The sequence below is a fragment of the Mustela putorius genome, unplaced genomic scaffold (genome assembly GCF_011764305.1).
Source record: "Mustela putorius furo isolate JIRA1106 unplaced genomic scaffold, ASM1176430v1.1 tig00000166_pilon_pilon_pilon, whole genome shotgun sequence".
Classification (NCBI taxonomy): Eukaryota; Metazoa; Chordata; class Mammalia; order Carnivora; family Mustelidae; genus Mustela; species Mustela putorius.
This window is the reverse complement of record NW_025421301.1, coordinates 2252756-2272864: the sequence shown is the minus strand read 5'-3', so window position 1 is coordinate 2272864 and position 20109 is coordinate 2252756. Positions and strand designations below refer to the sequence as shown.

Sequence of the window (20109 nt, the reverse complement as noted above, 5' to 3'; positions counted from 1 at the left end):
TCGTGAGCAGACAGTTACAAACCATGCGGACATTACCTTTCTGCCCAGTCATATCCCATGATCTGCAGCATCTGGAACACTTGCTGAAAATGCTTTTTTTGCCCTTTATCTGTCTTGGGGAAAAAAAAAAATTTAAGTGATAAGTTAACCTACAAAAAATAGGTGGGGAATAAATAAAAATATTTGAGTTTTGACACACTAGAGTCATTATCCACTGATGTATTTTAAGTAAGTACACAAAGAAGATGCCAGCAGCAGAGGGTCTAAGCTGAGTGCTCTACCTGAGAAGAAAGTAAGATCTGTACCACTTCACTGAATTAGGAGGAAAGATGAACTTTAATCTCGTGAGTATTGTATTTAAATTATTTCTCCTTCAGCTATCATGACCTTTATCCCCCAGAAGGATGAAGTTCAGCTCTAATAAGTTATTTAATGGCAACTTTTTTTCTTAAGGGAAAGGGAGGTGGCACCTGGAGAGGAAGGAAAGGGAAGAGACCACAGAGTAACCCCCAGCAATAAAAGAACAAACTACTGGTGCACACAACAGCCTGGGTGGGTCTCAAGGCATTTACTATGCTGAGTGAGAAGAGGCAATCTCAAGATTACCTACTGTGATTCTATTTATGTAACATTTTCATAGTGTCAACACTGTAGTGATGGAGAATAGAGCAATGGTTGCTAGGGGTTACGGTAGGGGGTAAAAGGCAATTATTAAGTGGTTGCCAAGAGGGAGCTTTTTTTTTTTTTTTTAAAGATTTTATTTATTTATTTGACAGAGAGAGATCACAAGTAGGTAGAGAGGCAGGCAGAGAGAGAGAGGGAAGCAGGCTCCCCGCCGAGCAGAGAGCCCCATGCGGGACTCGATCCCAGGACCCTGAGATCACGACCCAAGCTGAAGGCAGCGGCTTAACCCACTGAGCCACCCAGGCGCCCCAAGAGGGAGCTTATTTCATGATGGAACAGTTGACATAATTTTACAACCCCCAACCCCAACATATTAGGCCAACACACAAGCACATGTAAAAATTGGTGGAATTTCTTTCTTTAAAAGATTTTATTTATTTATTTTAGAGTTGGGGAGAGAGAGTGTGCGCAAGTGGGGTGAGGGGCAAAGGGAAAAAGAGTGGGAAGAAAGCAGCAGAGCCTGATGTGGGACTCAATCTCAGGACCCTGAGACACTACCTGAGCCAAAATCAAGAGTCAGATGCTTAATTGACTGAGTCACCCAGGTGCCCCCAAACTGGTGGAATTTAACTAAGGTCTTTACCAATGTCAGTTTCCTGGTAAAGACAAAGTACTATGGTTTTAGAAGATACTATCTTTGGAGAAGGCTGGGTGAAGGGTCCATGGAAACTCTGTACTATTCTAAAACTCATGAGGCTTAAATATTTAAAATAAAAAGTTGGGGCACCTGGGTGGCTCAGTCCTTAAGTGTATGCCTTTGGCTCAGGTCATGATCCTGGAGTCCTGGGATTGAGCTGTGATTGAGGCTCCCTGCTCAGGTGAAGCCTGCTTCTCCCTCTCCCACTCCCCCTGCTTGTGTCCCTCTTTCGCTGTGTCTGTCAAATAAATAAATAAAATCTTTAAAAAATAAAGTTACTTTTTAAAAAGTACATTATGGTAACCTGTACATATTCATCTCATATAACCATTTTCCTGATTTGGGTAATTTTTTTTTTAATCATGAAGCAATGTGAATGTTTTCATTTTTGTTTTTAACATAATGGTTTCCTTAAATAAACTTAACACTGAATTCCTTTTATATTTTGACAAACTTATTTTCCAAAGTTTTTCAACATGGTATATAATTTCCATCTTTGCAGTTTTCATGAGGTAGACATCATAATCTTTTGTTTTTTATTGTGATTACTTACCACATAAATCATTGCATCAAAATTGTACTTGTCCATTCGATCTATAGCAGCAGCAAGATCTCTGAAAAAAAAATGGCCATAGATTAAGAGTTACTAAGCAGATCTGGGTAAAAATTTGCTTTACCTATTTAATATAATGAGGCTTTTCTAATTAAGAAGTCCTACTATCCCATGCCTAAGGTGTACGACCCATGAATACATAATCCCAATACATACTTTGATATAAAGTAATAGTAAAAATAGCTTGGGGAAAAGCAATAATAATAAAAGTACTGTGGAAAGATTAATAAATAAATAAATAAATACAAGCTCTGGGAGTGGTAGTACTAACTAAAATAATTCCAGGCAAAAGTATCTGTAGGTAAATGCTTAATGATTTGTTAATTAAGCCTCTATTGGAAAGAATTACCTAAATGTCACTTTTCTGCAGTACACTTTTTTAAAAAAATTCTATTTATTTATTCATGAGAAACAGAGAGAGATAGAGAGAGAGACAGAGAGAGGCAGAGCCAGAAGGAGAAGCAGTCTCCCCAAGGAGCAGAGAGCCCGATGCAGGGCTTGATCCCAGGACCCTAGGATCATGATCTGAGCTGAAGGCAGATGCTTAACCATCTGAGCCACCTAGGTGCCCTGCAGCAAAACTTTTTTTTTTTTTTTAAGAAAAAAATTTTTTTTAAGGTTTTATTTATTCATTTAACAGAGAGGGAGAGTACAAGCAGGGAGAGCAGCAGGCAGAGTGGGAAGGAGAAGCAAGCTCTCTCCTGAGCCAGGAGCCAGATGTGGGACTCGATTCCAGGACCCTAGGATCACAACCTGAGCCGAAGGCAGCCACTCAACAAACTGAACCACCCAGGCGTCCCTGCAGTACACTTTATTAAAGAACATATTCAAGGGATGCCTGGGTGGTTCACTCGTTAAGTGTCTGCCTTCGGCTTAGGTCATGATCCTAGCCAGAGTCCTGAGATCATCTCTGCTCTGCTGGAAGCCTGCTCTGTCTCTCCCAGTCCCCCTGCCTGTGTTCCCTCTCTCGCTATGCCTCTCTCTGTCAAATTAAGAAATAAAATCTTTTTAAAAAAGAACATATTCAGAACACAAATAATGTGGCAACTACACTGCTATCTTTTAGCTACTCTTCTATTAATACTATCAAGGACTTTCAAGGTCTCCAATCAGTCATAAGCAATACCTTCTAAAGCAATGCGGAAGACCATAAAGTCCTTTGACAAAAACTCAATCTAAGTATGAAAGACTCAGTTTGCATCTAGTATGAAATAATGAAAAAACAAGCCATAAACTATGAAATTCCAAGTTGATTATGAGAATACTGAAATTTAAAATGAAAACTATTTTTGGTTAACAATATAACATTGGGAAGACTTAAAAAGTTCTCACATCTTTTGAAATGTTGGGGATCATCAAAATGTCTTTAGTTCCCACCTTGTAATCCTGATATAACATAGAGCAATGCCTTAGCAACAGAGACAAAAACTGGCTGTTGAGGAACAACAAAATCTTACCTTTTTTTTTTTTAAAGATTTATTTATTTATTTTGAGAGAGAGCGCACGTGCAAGCAGCACGTGGGTGGGCAGAAGGACTGGGAGTGTGTCTCTTGAGAAGACTCCGCACTGACTGCAGAGCCAGTTCAGGACTCAGTCTCACAACCCTGAGATCACAACCTGAGCCAAAACCAAGAGTCAAATGCTTAACTGACTGTGCCACCCAGGCACCCCCAAATCTTATTCTTTTTACATATAAAGCACATACATGCATGTAATACCACAGATATATAGGGTATCTGTAATAAAATTTCATGAGGTGGGGAAGTAGGAAAATTGGCTAAAACAGCTCCTGAGAGCAGGGCTATAATGAAAAAAAGGAAAAAAAGGTTGTGAAACACCAGTATATATTATCTCCCAGATGAAATCACAAATATATACCCCAATTGGATTTTTGGTTTGAGCCAAGGAAAAAACAAGGAGAAGCCTTTTTGATCCAATGAAATAAAAAAAAGAGAATACATGAAAAAGCTTTAAGCTGAGTCTGTAGAACCTGAATTTTAAAGCAGGAAGGAATGCCAGGTCATTTCGTTCAAACCCCTTATTAAAAAGTAGGAACCCATGGCTCAGGGAGGGTAAGTGGTAGTTGTGATCTTAGAACAAAACTCCAGATCTCCAGACTCATCCCGAGCTCTTGTCAATATTCTCCCGCACTTCTTTCTGTTCTAACAAAGTCCTCTAATTCACATCCACATATATAGTTGCATTCTATAAGAAACCCACTGGCAAGCACAGAAACTCAAGTTAGAGGTGAAAAATCAAACATTTCAACAAGTGGCAAAAAACACAATTATTTTCCCAAAGAGAAAAGACTGTATAGGTATTAAGATAAATACACAGAAAAATCTAGACCTAATGAAGGCTAGCCCCCAAAAGATAACTAAATCAGGACAGCTATAATCATTATGACATGGAGTGTCTCATCTGAGTGGAAACATTTCTTAAAGCCACTGCTCAAGGATTTCTTTAGGTAATCTGTCCAGCAATAAGTGGTTGGCACAAAATATTATTCTACTATTACTTTTTAATCTACAAAAAGAAATGTACTTCTTACATATACACGTTCTTCTTACTTCCTAACTCCCAACTGTATGGAACTGATAAAGGGAAATGTAAAAAAGTAACAGAAAGTAAGGGATCAGTTTTCTAAGGCAATCAGAGAGTTGTATAAAGCTGTCTAGAACAAATGACAGTAGTTAATAAGAGCAGGAGATATCATTTCTTTAACTATGCTGTGAAAGCAGGTTTATGATCCAGTATAAAACTCTAGCCTGGAAGACACCACAGCCTTCTGCCAGCAGAGCCTGAGTATGGCCGTGCTGGCTTGTGTGCCTTTTTTGTGGTCCTATCTTCTTCCTATTGGCTTTGTCCCAGATATAAGTGTCCTTGATAAATCCAATCTTACTGATTAACAGAGACTGTTCCTTTCCACAGGGATCAGTCATCGAGAAAGAAGAAGAAGAAACAAAGGCAACATGGCCTACTTCTCCCTTGGCCTGTTTTACCACTGTCAGAATGAGGACTAATATTTAAGATGGCCTTGAGAGAGTGAGGACACCACTGAGCCACTATGACCACCTTCTAGTATACATTTCCTGCCAATGTGCAACTAGAAAATATTTATAGTTAATTATGAGGTACCTCAGTTTTACAATTTATAGAACAATGTATTCAACTGTGAAAATCCTATGATGTCTAACTAATTGTAAATAGTTTCTTCAGTCACTTTCCTGATGGTATCAAAACTTTCCAGGAACTACAACTGGCAATAAATAGAAATCCAGTAAATATATTTTGAAGTGATGATAGCAAGAGATTTAGAAACTAGGATTTAATAACAACTTTGAGGATGAAATGATTATTTTAGCACTGATGCTACAATAAAGAACATGAAGTCATATGCATTCTGATGTTGAACTCCACGTTAGATACAAACCTGGTTGCGTAGAGAGAAGTCCCATCGCTCCGCATTACAGTACAGATTGAGGAGGGGTCACCATTCCCAGAAAGATCCACTATAGCTGTTCCTCGTCTAAAAATATGAAAACGTAACTCTGAAGAAACAATAAATTAAGACCTTTGAAAGTACAGTATCTATAACATTATCTTTGGCAAACCAGAAGCTACTTTTTATAACTTACGTAACAACAAGCAGTATAACCAACAATGAAGAAAAACAAGAAGGAATCTAACCATAAGTCTATTAGGATTGGATAGGTACGATGTAGTTAATTTTTGGTTATCTTATCTTTCTAAACTCTATAGTTCTGGGTAGGGCACTTAGGTAAGTCTTTAACATCCCCAGTTGAAAAATGAGATTTCAACCGCAGTTTAACCAAGAAACATATTCTTCTAATTCAAATTACAGGGTTTAAATATTGGGTTAATTTTTAACATGCCAAAAAATACTTGCGTAATAAGCCACGGAATTTTGTTACTGTCATCCCTGTCTTATCAAAAATTAGAATCTGTATATGGCAATTTAAGAATCTGCCTTAACAGACATTACCCAGGGTGTTATGAACCACATCATCCATTACTTCCTCATAAAGATGATGAGACAAAGTACTCTTTGGTACTATGAAAAACTGGCACTTCTAAGCAACTGGTTTGCTTCTATATTACAGATGCCTGGGCTCCTATGACCAGTACTATTTCTTTGTGTTTGGCTGACAGGAAGCTCAAAGTTAAATTAGAAATTTCCTTCAGTAAGGAAACAGCATCCCAATATGTGTTATATGACATGCCATTATCATTCCTGATTCCCTATTAGTTTTTCTGCCCCTGCTTCCTGATTTCCTCATTTTACTCTCTCAAAAGTTTGTGTTCGGGGCGCCTGGATGGCTCAGTGGGTTAAAGCCTCTGCCTTCAGCTCAGGTCATGATCCCAGGGTCCTGGGATCGAGCCCCACATCGGGCTCTCTGCTCAGCGGGGAGCCTGCTACCTCCTCTCTCTGAATGCCTCTCTGCCTACTTGTAATCTCTGTCAAATAAATAAATAAAATATTAAAAAAAAAAAGTTTGTGTTCTACCTATTTAGATAAGGTGCCTTAAATCCATTCTAAACACAGTATGTTTTTTTTTTTTTTTAAAAACGCAGGGTTGAGTAAGTTCCTTTTTCCAGTTATATCATGATCACCTTGTGTGACAGTAGGCCAGTTGCTTGTACTTTCTGTGCTTCAGTTTCTGCACATGTGAAAAGCAGGTAACAGCTTTTCTTCCAGCCTACCAGGATTTTGTCATGGCAGCAGCAGACTATATATAGAAAAGTACTTTGAACAGCAAAAAGCACTATAAAAAAATGCCAGGAAGGCTGCATGCCACATTCTATTGTCCTGAAAGACTATAACAATACCAATTTTTTTCAAAGAATAATAGTAACCCAACCATACACTGTTTTCTGTAGGAGTCCTTTACTGTCCAGCAACTTCAAGACTTCTTGAGATTTTTCACGATAAAACGATTCTCCAGAGTATTCATCAAAGTGTACTCCTAGACGCTAAAAGGGTTCAGAAACAAAAGGAAGTTACTTAAATGTCCTATTACCTTGCCCTCAGATAAAACAGGCTACTCTACAGTCTGTTACACAGAGGGGGAAAATAAGAAATTAAATCAAGATCAGGTCACTCTCCTCCATCAAACCTTCTAATAACTCCTCCTACATCAGTCAAGTCCTCACAACAGTAATGGGCTATCTGATATGGCAGCTGCGAGGCCCATGTAGGTATTCAAATTAAATAAAATTGAAAATTTAGTCTCTTAATAACACTACTCACGCTTCAAGTGCCCGACAGCCACCCAAGGCTAGTGGCGTGCTGGACAGCACATCACAGAACATCTCCATCGCAGCAAGAAGCTAGATGGACAGCCCTGGAGAATGTCTCACACCATGCCCCACACTACAACCTCTCAAGCTCCTCTCCTTCTGCTCTTTACCCTGCTTCCTTACTCCAGCCATATAGGTTTCTTTAATGCAATTCTTTTCATTCCACCCACAGACAGCGTACTCGGCCTCCCCTTCCCTGCTTCATTTTTCTCCATAGCATCATTCCCACCTAACAGACTGAGTATGTTGCTGAATTCCCATTGTCTTTAATTTGGTTAATTTGCTGTCTCCATGCTTGACCATAAAGTCCATGGCAGAAAGACTTGTATTTTCTCTATTCGCTGTTTATTTTTCCCACCCCCTAAAATGTTTATTAAATGCATCACATACAGCCCTAAGAAAGTGAAAGGGGAAAAAAAAATGATTAAGAAAAAGTGAGGGAATGAACAGAAGAGAGAAAAGAGAAGCCAGACTGAAACAAATACCAGAAGCCACCTGGTGTTTGCCTGTGAAGGTCCCAGGATTTTTTTTTTTTTTTTTTTTGAGGTTCTAAATTCCAGCCCAAAGAACAGTATTTGAATCCCAATTTGCAACTGAATGACAAATCTAGTTTTAAAACACAAGCTTTAGAAGTAAGTTCATACAGCCCCCAGCTGGCTCAGGCAGTAGAGCAGATGGCTCTTGATCTTAGGGTCCTGAGTTCAAGCCCCATGTTGGCTGTGGAGCTTATTTCAAAAAAAAAGGAAGCAACTTCACTACTCGATAGTACCATCAAGAGCTGCACCCCATCACAGGAGAGCAGGAGAGCAGGGAGGCACCTTGTAAATCCGCACGTATTCTTCTACGCTGAGGTCCCGAAATTTCTGCCACAGCGCAAGTGCTTGCGTGTCACCCAGTTCTAATCGCTGGAAGAACTCATGTGCAGATTTTGCAATATTTTTATCATCTGCTGCCTCTTTATTAACTTGTACATAAACCTAAAAGCACAACAGTACATTAAATGAAGTACATTAGTCACTGTTACCTTCAATGGAAAAAAATAAAACAGTCCTGAGAATTTTCATTTAAAGGTGGTGGGGGGGGTGGGAGGTCGGGGTACCAGGTGGTGGGTATTATAGAGGGCACGGATTGCATGGAGCACTGGGTGTGGTGCAAAAATAATGAATACTGTTATGCTGAAAATAAATAAATGAAAAAAAAACCTGCAAAAAAACTAGAAAAAAAGTTAATATAAAATGTTTAAGCCCTTTATGAAGGAAGTTGTAAGACTTCCTTCAAGACATGAAAGACCTGAAAACAGGAGAGAAAGAATCCACTTCTGGATAAGGGCACGGATTGCATGGAGCACTGGGCGTGGTGCAAAAAATAACGAATACTGTTATGCTGGAAATAAAAAATAAATTTAAAAAAAAAGAAGAAAAAAAAATAAAGGTTAGCCAACTGCCCTCATCAGATTGTAACCTTTCTTTATTCTTTTGCCATGGTCCTTTACTGAACCCTACAGACCCCTTCTCAAAATGTTCCTAAATGCATAAAGTAAAATATATATGCTTATAAAGGAAATAATACACTGAAATAGTTATCTCATTATTATTTTTTTAAAATTGTGATGAAGTAATGGAAGAAAATGCTAATACATGATCAAAGTTAGGGAAAATAAAATGCATAATTTTTTTCTTCCCTTCCAAGTTCACAGATGCCTGGGTTAGTTAGATTAAGTTAGCATTTCTTCTTTTTTTAACAAAAAGTCAAATTATTATTGCTGCAACTTCTCTGAGAAAAGGTCAAGAAAGCAGAATGGTTCAATCTGGCTAAGACAAGGCCAAAGATTGGTCCAGCAGTTGTTTTAAGAAAGATTTTTAGAACTGTTCTCTAAATCTGCAAGAATAATAAAATAGGTGATCTAGTCAGACCTTTGGATAGTTGGCTTACTTACACTCCCACCTGGGCTCCTGAGAGCTGTGTGGACCACTTACTTCTGGAGTATTTTTGCATAATCTGTCTTGGCTGGTTTAGTTCTGCCCCCACGCAATGACAGGAATGGAGTTGGACTGCTTATTAAGGGCTCTTCCAATTCTATGATTCTGGGTTCACAATTTAGTTAAAAGTATTCCAGTCTCCAAAATGCAAGTTTATAAATGATAATGAAACATCAACTTTGCACCTCAAGTAGGACTGGTTATACAACATACAGACTATAAAGATTTTACTTCTGGTGGCGCCTGGATGGCTCAGTTGGTTACGGATCCAACTCTTAATTTCGGCTCAGGTGGTAGTCTCAGGGTTGTCAGATGGAGCCCTGAATCAAGCTCTGCGCTAGGTATGGAGCCTGCTTAAGACTGTCTCTCCCCCTCCCTTCCTCTCTCTCTCCCCATCTCAAAAAAAAAAAAAAAAAAAAAAAAAAAAAAAAGATTTTACTTACAGGATAAAACATGAATGACAAATTTACTCTCCTTATATTTTTTTCCAGAAAGCTATTAAAGTAGCACAAAAATAATAAAAATTGGCAAATAAATTACCAAAGAAACATGAGGCATCTAAACTATTACAGTAATATCAAAATATCAATGGCAGATAAAATGATTTTATTGCTGGAGAGAACAATGGGACAACTGTAAGTGGTTTATACCCACAAGATACTAACAACAAAAGAACAGGAGATTAAACATTTATGTCAAGGTCAAATGCCTTACTTTTCATTAGATGGCTTGTGTTAACTACTGGAATGGCAGAGATGAATAAACAGTCTCTCCAAAAGTTAAAACTACCTCATTTTTTTCCTCTTTAAAGCACCTTGTGCAGAAAGAGTTAATATATAGCAGACCTGAGACTGCTATCCTTAAAATGTCCTGTTCACAAGGTTAGCCATTGGCTGGCATCTGGGAACTTGGATTTGGGAAATGTTCCCACCGGGCAGGTCACTGTGCTTAAACTATGAAAACAATACAGTTTATGCTAAACACTTGCTTTGCTTCTGGGAGTTTGGCATTTTAGAACATGCTAAGCAGAGGGTGCGTACATGATCAAACTCCAACAGAAACTTGGGGCACGGAGCATCTGATAAGCTTCCCTGGCAGACAACATTTCATGCATATTGTTGCAGTCTGTTGCAGGAGGACCTGCAGGTATCCTATGTGACTCCACTAGGAAAAGACTCTCAGATGCTTGGACCTGGTTTCCAACAGACTTCACCACATGTGCCTCTCCCTTTACTGATGTTGCTTTGCAACCTTTTGCTGTAATAAATCATAGCTGTGAGTATAACTATATGTGGAGTCCTGTGAGTCCTCTTAATGAGTTACCAAACTTGGTGGTGGTCTTAGGAGACCAGACACACATATCACAGGAAATTAATTTCCATGTGCTCCCATGAAATAAGTCCAGAATAAGAACAGAAGATGATTTTGGCAAGGTGTGGAAAAACAGAGTCACTGTAAGGCAGTGAACTGCAAAACTCTTGACTTTTGAATGACCTATCTACATAGTGACACTGGTTCAACAGTTCAGCCTACAGGAACAAAGGCATACATAGGTCTCTATGATTTGTGGTTCAAAATCTCTCTCACACACCCACCCACCACACACCTATGTTCATACACCATTTAAAAGCAAACATATATAAAATATCCTTATTTTCAGAAATGGCTTTTTTTCTTTTAAATCTAGGACTCTACACTCATAGCCAACATTTAAAAATCGAATATGCATGTGAACTACTGATAAAAGTATTTTTAGAAAAAAACTTTACCAGAGACTCTTCCCTTTCTTAAAACTTAAAATAGAAATCATTAAAACAAAATAAACAAAACCAAACCCTTACTTATACTTGAGGAATCTTGGCATTTCAGCAATTTGCAGTTATAAACCAAACATTACTGAAAATCAACTGACACTATCAAGCAGAACAATAGAAGAGCCTTAATTAGCACTTAACAAGCTGCCTGTAAATGCACAATATAAAACTGTAATTATTAACATTCATCACCATTTTAGAAAGAAAATGCATTTTCCTTCACAAGATAAATTTAATACTACATATTTCTGAAATTACAGACAGTTTTAAATTTAGTTACCACAAGCTTTTCAGGCTTAGAATGTATGCATTAAAAAAAATGTATGTATTTTCATGATAGCTTCCTTTTGAGGCTAGGTCTAGACACCAAAGGAATAAAAAGGAAATTTCAAATAATAAGAATGTGGCTTAGGCAAAATGTTCTTGAGGATGGAAATAATATTTTAGTTACCAGAATGCAAAAATGAGTTCTATTTCCTTTACAGAATTAACTGTTTAAGACTAAAGGAATATTACCCTTTTCACTATTTCTAGATGCTGGTATTCCCAAAAAGCACATGACATTTTATTTCTAATTTAACTGATTAAGATAACTACAGTCAGTTCTTGAGAAAATCTGTCCATATGTAAAGATATAAGTGCAAAAAATAAAATAGTATATAATATCCTTTAATCTCTTAAATTTGATTCCAGAATACCATTATCAACACAGTTTATTCCTTGGTACAGGGCTCTAACCCTAACCCTGATTATTTTTGTTTAAAACAAAGAATAACTGCTAAGAATGGTTAGCATTAATTAGACTCTAAACAGGTCTAAAGACACTGTTAACTGTGTATTTGTCCTCTACCTTAAAATGCATTTAATTTCTATCTCATTTTTTAGGAAAAAAAAAATTCATGATTATAATTAAAACAAGCTCATTGTTAGTTTAATGCTGCCTCTTGATGAGAAATTTCTTATAGAACTGTGTTAAAATAAATATTAAAGAAATTCAAACAAATAATAGTTATAATTTAAAAGATCAATATATCAGTTAATAATAAAATCAAAACTTGCTAGATTTAAAAAAATAACTTGAAGTGATTATCAAGTTTCTCCTTGTATGTCATTAGTATGTCTCCTTAGTATGTCATTACCAGTATATAATTAGCATTTTACTACCTATTATTCATCTTCTTTCAATATTTGGAATGTCCTATTTTTAGGACAACATGTCAAGGTCAAATGCCTTACTTTTCATTAGATGGCTTGTGTTAACTACTGGAATGGCAGAGATGAATAAACAGTCTCTCCAAAAGTTAAAACTACCTCATTTTATGATAAGATATCATAAAATCCAAGATATCTTATCATGGTATCTTATCCCTTTATCTTATGCCTTGATATCTTATCCCTTTATTCAAGGGTGATAACGATATCTTATCCCTTTATTCAAGGATAATAACGATTAACTTCTTATGTTTATTAGGTAATAGTACACAGTATTACACATTTCTCATGCTGAAAAAAAAAAGGTTTTTGCACATTTCAATGAGGTGTGATAATTTCTGAGCTATTAACATGTACTCTGGCCTTGCTCAGTATTCCCATCCTTGTTCTAACACTCTCAGAGGACAAAGGACACTGTAGTAACCCTTAGAAGGGTAGGGTTTAGGGATAAAGGCTAGTAACTTTGGGGAAGATGGTCAAGAGCAATGGTAGAGCAGAAATGCTGCCAGGAAAGAGGAAAGGAGAATTGCCTAGATTGACGAGGGGATGGGAAAACATCCCCAGGGGAAGGAAAAAAAAAAAGCTGTTGCCCTCTGAGGGAAATGGTTTGCAGTACCCCCACACAGGGAGGCTGATCTCTAGGCCTATGGAACTGGGCCACAGCTAGGATCTCCCAGGTGAAGCTGGTCATATAAGCAGAGCTGTGTGTCTCCAGGCCATTAGATAGCCTTGGATACTGGGTATATCAGTCAAGACCACTGTGAACTGAAGACAAGGAAAGGCCTCCATGCCCATCCTGAGATGCACATTAGAGTCTGGGGAACTCTATGATTTGGGAGATGAGAAACACTCAACAAAGACTTAAGCTGACTCTTAAAACCACTGTCAAAGTGTGGCTGGGTTCAAATTTAATTAGGCTTATAATTTAGGAGCTACTTCTTTCATGTGTTATAATGAGTAAAATACACACCAAGGGTAACAGTCCCTTTCTCTGAAGAAAAGTAACGTGACCTGACCAATAAAGAACTCTTGAATTCAAGTCTATAAAAGTTTCTAACTGCATAAATAATCCCCTATGTCTAGAATTGATTTAGTCTTGAATTACTTTCTTAAGTTTGAGAAACTTTTTTTTTTGAGAATCTAAAGCTAGGTAAAATATGGTGTCTTGACGGACAGATACTATTCCACATTTAAAAAGATGACAGCAATAATTATTATCACTCATGAATTTGGGGTTTTGATCTTGCCCTATTTTCTACTCACTTTTTTTTTGCTACTGATATGTAAGGGAAACTCAGGGTCAAACCTCTGATATACTGCTACCTAGTAATATATTAATATATTATCCTCTGAATTTCTATTTTTTTAAATTAAATGCCCATCACTGTAATTATCTCAAATCATTTTAAAAAGGAAAAGGGTAAAATAATAAATACTTCCGGGGTCATTATGAACTTAAGAGAAAATTTATACTATTGTGTTAATATATCAGGTTACCTTTATAAATGCCAGTGATAGGATACAGTGCTAATGCATACTTACTGGCATAATATTTTCTCTATGAGAGGCTGCTAATATTTCAGAGTCATTTCTATGGTTATCAAAATCCATTATTAATAAGCAACATGCAATGAGTCAAGTCCTAAAAACTTCTGTAGAAAAAAAAAACAGACTGGATTATATCTTCTTAAAAAAGTGTTAGATGTTACCAAGGTCCATTCAAGTATGTTTCTTTTTTTTTTTTGAGAGAGAGAGAGACAGGCAGAGGGAGAATCTTTTTTTTCCCCCCCAAAGATTTTATTTATTTATTTGACAGGAGAGAAATCACAAGTAGGCAGAGGCAGGCAGAGAGAGTGGAAAGCAGAGTACCCGCTAAGCAGAGAGCCTGATGCCAGGCTTGATCTCAGAACCATGAGATCATGACCTGAGCTGAAAGCAGAGGCTTAACCCACGGAGACACCCAAGTACCCCCAGAGGGAGAATTTTAAGCAGGCGCCTGATATGGAGTTAGATCTCACAACTCTGAGATTACGATCTGAGCCAAAATCAAGAGTCAGATGCTTAACCAACTCAGCCACTCTGGTGCCCAGAGGTCCATTTAAGTAGTTTAAACCTAGAAGAAACCTAGAGAAATTATTCTGAAAAGTTATCATTAGAACGGGTAAAAAAGTAAATGATGACATCCAAATACTCAGGATTTGGATTTAACACTTGTTAACTTATTAACAAAAGAAATTACTTTTTGAAAGTGGAAAGGCTTTTTGATACATGTTCCAAAGCTTTTACGGTTTTTTGACCAATACTGTGAATTCTGAAGAGTAAATATATTACTTATTTAACTTATTAGCTAATTCAGGTAGGATAAACTATTCTAAAACCACTTTCTCCATTTCATGACAACAAATCTAAATAAAAGGTTTTACATGTTGATCAACCGAAGTCCCAAGTCCACACACAATACAGCCAGACAACATGGTGAAAAAAATGACTTTGGTACACAGAAAAACCATAATGAAGCAAAGCAAAAACATGGAATTCAGTAGAGAAATGATTATAGGTGTTAAATATTTTCATCATAGGAAGGAAATACTAAAATTATTCTGTAATTTCTATATACAAAAACTGAGAAACTGAACCGGGTGGATACTGATCATGGTGCCACTCAGAGGGAGGCAGGCCACAAACTGCCAGTGGATGGCCACGGCCAAATTCAAAACAGATACTCCGGAAGGTTGAAACTGTGACAAGTAAACTATCAATTGTGCTCCTGGTACAGCAATTTGAGGATGGGAAAAAGGGAAATGTTATTTAAGTTATTACAACCAATGGAAATGAAGGGCCGCAAAGGCATTCTATAATGCCAGTGGAGGGCATGGCAATGCAGTGAGTACTTGGGAGCCAGACCGCCTGTGCTAGAATCCTGGATCGAGCCCTTGGGTTCTTCATCAGTACACTACGTAATGAAGTCAGGTTCTGAGGAATGGTAACTACTGTATCCTACAATAGTTAGTTCTTCCCTAGAGCTACACAATAGGTTTTATATTATACAACTTAATGATTACAGCTGAAGTTCAGAACTGTGATGCCATCAGCTTTGGTTTTCTTTGTTAACATTCCTTTGGCTATTTGGGATCTTTTCTGGTTCCATACAAATTTTAGGATTATTTGTTCCAGTTCTGTGAAAAAAGTTGATAGTATTTTGAGAGGGATTCCACTGAATATGTACATTGCTCTAGGTAGCACAGACATTTTCACAATATTTGTTCTTCCAATCCATGAACATGGAACGTTTTTCCATTTCTTTGTGTCTTCCTCAATTTCTTTCATGAGTGTTCTATGATTTTCTGAGTACAGATCCTTTGCCTCTTTGGTTAGGTTTATTCCTAGGTATCTTATGGTTTTGGGTGCAAATATAAATGGGATTGACTCCTTAATTTCTCTTTCTTCTGTCTTGTTATTGGTATATAGAAATGCACTGATTTCTGCACACTGATTTTATATCCTGCCACTTTACTGAATTCCTGTATGAATTCTAGCAATTTTTAAGTGGAATCTTTTGGGTTTTCCACATAAAATATCACATCAGTGGCAAAGAGTGGGAGTTCAACATCTTTACCGATTTGGATGCTTTTCTTCCTTTTGATGTCTGACCACTGAGGCTAGGACTTCCAGTACTATGTTGAACAGCTGTATGAGAGTGGACATTCCTGCCATGTTCCTGAACTTAGGGGAAAAACTCTGTTTTTCCCCATCTAGAATGATATTCATTGTAGGTTTTTCATAAATGGCTTTTATGATATTGAGGCATGTACTCTCTTTCCCTATACTGTGAAGAGTTTAGAAGATAAAGGGACAAAAAGATCCATAAGATCAAATTCACTCAAAATTTAACCACAGAGCATAATCTATGGGGCTGACAATAAAATGAGGAAAACATGGTCCTTCCTCTCAAAAAGCTTACAACTAATTACAATTTCACATGGGAAAAACCAGGGATCCAACCAAGGTACAGGTTTTCTTTTAGGAACAGGCTAAAATAATTTATTAATATATGCCTCAAGCTCAAAAAAAAAAAATCCTCATTTATGCTACATGTTTTTGTTGAAGGTAATCTGCAATGACAATTATAGTTTTAAAATGAAAACTGGGTCTGCAAAAATTAGTACAAAGATAAAATAACCTGGTGGCTGCCACTTTAGGCTCTGCATCTTTTTTCCGTCCTCCAAAGGAAGGAGGAAGAGAGCCAGTTAGCACCTAATGGATTTCTCTTTTATTACAAACAGCAAGGTGGTTGTATTAGACTTGTTCTCTTTTGTTTATAAAGGTTGCTTCCCTATGAAGCTTCTAGGCAAAAGAAGACTTAATGAAAGCAATGCCACTGTTCCTCGAGGTTTCAGTTATTCACAGAAGTGCCTCTACCCTCGTTCCTTCCTCGTGTGCATCCATCAATTAACAACCTCTATACAGCGATGCAATCTCCCGCTTTTTATGAGTCTCCAAACCCTGGAGATCTGTATACAGAATACAAATATCTGTATACTGAATACAAAGAAACATATATTTAAGTTTCTATGGAGTGAAAACAGACTTTACTAAAATATTTAAAATATTATGAGCAACAATGACTTACTATTTTCAGGATTAAATAAAACCTCTGAGGTAGGGTGGGAGAAAGAGGAAAATAGGAACTCTCAAATTTCAGAGTACTCAAATGTACTCTAAATTCTTTAAAATGTTCTCCTAATGACATAAGATCTCTGAGCGAGTATTTGTATCTTCTGTGGCATCAGTGTCTATGTTGGCTCAGAGCTGAAGAACGGTTCATTAAGCTTGTGGTAAAAAAAATACTTGCCATTTCCAAGTTTTGAAAAATAATACAATAAAAATTCCAGGCACGAAGGTGGCATGCTTTACTTATGAACAACCGTAAAGAATTATTAATTTTAAAACTCTTGCTTATCAATAAAACTCAATGGAAAAGAGAAAAAAAATCTTTTTGATTACTTTTCTAAATCAAAATGTAGACATTTATAGTGCAGTGCAGGCCTGGACTCAGGAGGAAATTATAAACCCTTACAGGTCTTTAAGCATTACAATGTGATTTTTGTTAAATTTAACTACAAAGCCACAGGAGAAAAATCACTTATCAAAAAGGAAAATGATGGGGGTGCCTGGGTGGCTCAGTGGGTTTTAAGTCTCTGCTTTCGGCTCAGGTCATGATCCCAGGGTCCTGCGATCGAGCCCTGCATCGGGTTCTCTGCTTGGCAAGGAGCCTGCTTACCCCACCCCTCTCTGCCTGCCTCTCTGCCTACTTGTGATGTCTGTCAAATAAATAAATAAAATCTTAAAAAAAAAAATAAGGAAAATGATGAAGCATTCTTGGTAGCACTGGCTAGAGAAGCAAAGCATTATTTTGCTAAGTGCTCTTCCTCACACACAGGAATGAGAGCTTTAGTCCATTCCCCGTACAGCACCAACACAGCTAATGTTGTACTGGTGTTTCTTTTGTGAGGCCCAGAAGCAACAGAGATAACAACTAGGACGATGAAAAGGAAACACATCCCTGGAGATTAACTGGACAGAAAGACCTTTACTAATGAACTTCAGGAAAAACTGAGCACAGAGAATCAAAGTACCCAAGGACTAAATGAGGCAGAAAAAGGAAGGAGTTCACACTGGGCAAAAGTCAGGAGGAGCCCAAAGATAGAAATGAAAAAAAGCACACACAAATTCAGAGAAACTTCTGTACCTTCCAATCACAGCAGATCAAGAGGAAAAAGTATATACTCATGTTTTTCAATTCTAAATGAATTATAGTTATTGCCATGAAGGCAGCTACAATTACATAGCAATGATGAAAAAATTAAAGAAATCTGTGTTGAAGCTATTGTCTTACGTGTTTATTCTAAGACAACTCTATATCTAGAGAAATACTGTCCCAAATCAACTAAAACAGAAATAAAAGACAAACACTTGGATATGAAAAGGAAAAGAACTCCCTAGTAAACTAAAAACATTTTCAAGTGTTTTGGTTCCCTGTTTTAAGGAAGGTTTTTTAAAACCTCTGGGATTAAAAATTAATCTGCATAGTACTCTGAAAAAAATAAGTTAAGACATTTTTCCACTATTCTTTCTTGCCAACTTACTTCAAAGAGATGCTGTAAAGGATTGGACTGAAGTTTTTCTTCATAGCCAAACAGCTGGAAGCCAGTTCCCAGAAGACCTACCACAATAATCCATAAATGAAAACATTATAAAATGGCACAGTAGAGAACAGACATGGCAGGGAACAGGTTCAGTTGTATCAAAAGATCAAGCTCTCATAATTATATGTCCTGAGAGTGCTGCAAACATATGCCATCATCTTCAGCTACCCCATAAACTCGTGTAAGTTAAATTCAATGTACCGAACCACAAATTCACTATATTGAATAGATCACTGCAATTAACTTCACAGACACCAACAGATTATGAAGTCATAAAAGGTAGGGTCTAGGACTAACTTGTCTTTGTACTAACAGTGCCTAACACTTCCCTAGCAGACATAATAAAACAGCTCTCCTAGGGAAGGACATCATGATTCTACAAACTGGATGTTTAAAATTTCTGAAAACAAGTTGATAGGAAGTGATTTCAGAACTTTCTTACTAAACTTGAAGGTGTTAAAATAAAACAAAGGTAGAAATTGTGTTGGTGTTCTAATATTAGTTCTTAAACCAATGATTGAAGGAAAATAATAAAAGATAAAACTCAAAACATACCTGATTACCTCTCCCATTCAAGGTGGCCAATCAACAAAATTCTTTTTTATCTGGCCATGTATTTGTCTTTTATTTGTCAATGGTTTTTTTGGTCTCTGATGGTAAGTTCAGCATTCTGGGTTAGTGTTAATTTGAACCTTAATATATTTTTTTTAAATAATAATTGAGGTAACAGACAATGAGTATTTATACTCTTAAGATATTCTTGCTAAAAGATGACCACGATTTCAGTTTGAAAGGATATATGCAGCCTGGGGTCAAGAGCAATAAAAGGTTGTTCAATTATTTTAAAAACCAATCTGTTTCTACAACTCTATGGAAGAAAAGTATACCAGCCCTATTCACTTTAAGCAGAAACAAATGTGATTATGATTCAGGGTCTTGGGAGCAGAATGTGGAAAGATGCCCAGAGTATCTAAAAAATGGAAATAGGAAAAGTAAAGGCCAATCTCCATTTAACATTCAACCTAATATATTTTCAAAAACTAATTTTGTGCTTAGAAACTATCTGCCAACTTTCAATATGAGATAGCTGAAACAGCCCAAATTAAAACTCTTCAACAATGATGGTTATAATGGAAATGGTGACAGATCATTAACCATAGCAGTCCTTTAGAGAAACACTGCAATAATAAAATCCTGAAGCTAAAATTAACGAATACTAAAATCACCATATTTGCTAATGCCTGTGAAATGCATAAATCGGTTAAACTAATGTAAAGTGGATACCATCTATTAAATCTGACTGTTGAGCCTCGAGCCTAAACCTCTGACTACCAGCTGTTGTGAACTGCAGGTGGGTCTTTAAAATGCAGGGCATGTTTTCTGATTTCCCCACAATGAATACTAATGGCACTGATAACTGGTTTAAGTTCTACCCTTTTTAGAGTCTAAAAGAGATTTTTATTAACTGAAATGAAAGAGAAGATCATGATAAATCCGTCTTTTGGAAACTTTGATTTCATTTCACTAGATAGGATAGAACATAACAGTATCAGTGAACTTTAGAACTGGCAGTGCATCTTGCACTTTATAGAAGCTTTAAAATATTATCTAGCCTTTCTTTTGGATTAGTACTATAAAATAC

General features: G+C 37.0%; 1 protein-coding gene across 1 annotated transcript in view; it reads right to left on the bottom strand.

Moving 5' to 3' along the window:
- RARS2 (arginyl-tRNA synthetase 2, mitochondrial) overlaps positions 1 to 20109 on the bottom strand; it is a 61067-nt gene that overhangs the window by 6310 nt on the left and 34648 nt on the right. The window contains exons 8-13 of the mRNA XM_004766934.3: positions 18408 to 18484; positions 8075 to 8233; positions 6823 to 6929; positions 5368 to 5463; positions 1875 to 1935; positions 37 to 113 (exon numbers count right to left, since the gene is read on the bottom strand). Of these exons, the coding sequence (XP_004766991.2) occupies positions 37 to 113; positions 1875 to 1935; positions 5368 to 5463; positions 6823 to 6929; positions 8075 to 8233; positions 18408 to 18484 (577 nt within the window). The remainder of the gene's footprint in view (positions 1 to 36; positions 114 to 1874; positions 1936 to 5367; positions 5464 to 6822; positions 6930 to 8074; positions 8234 to 18407; positions 18485 to 20109) is intronic.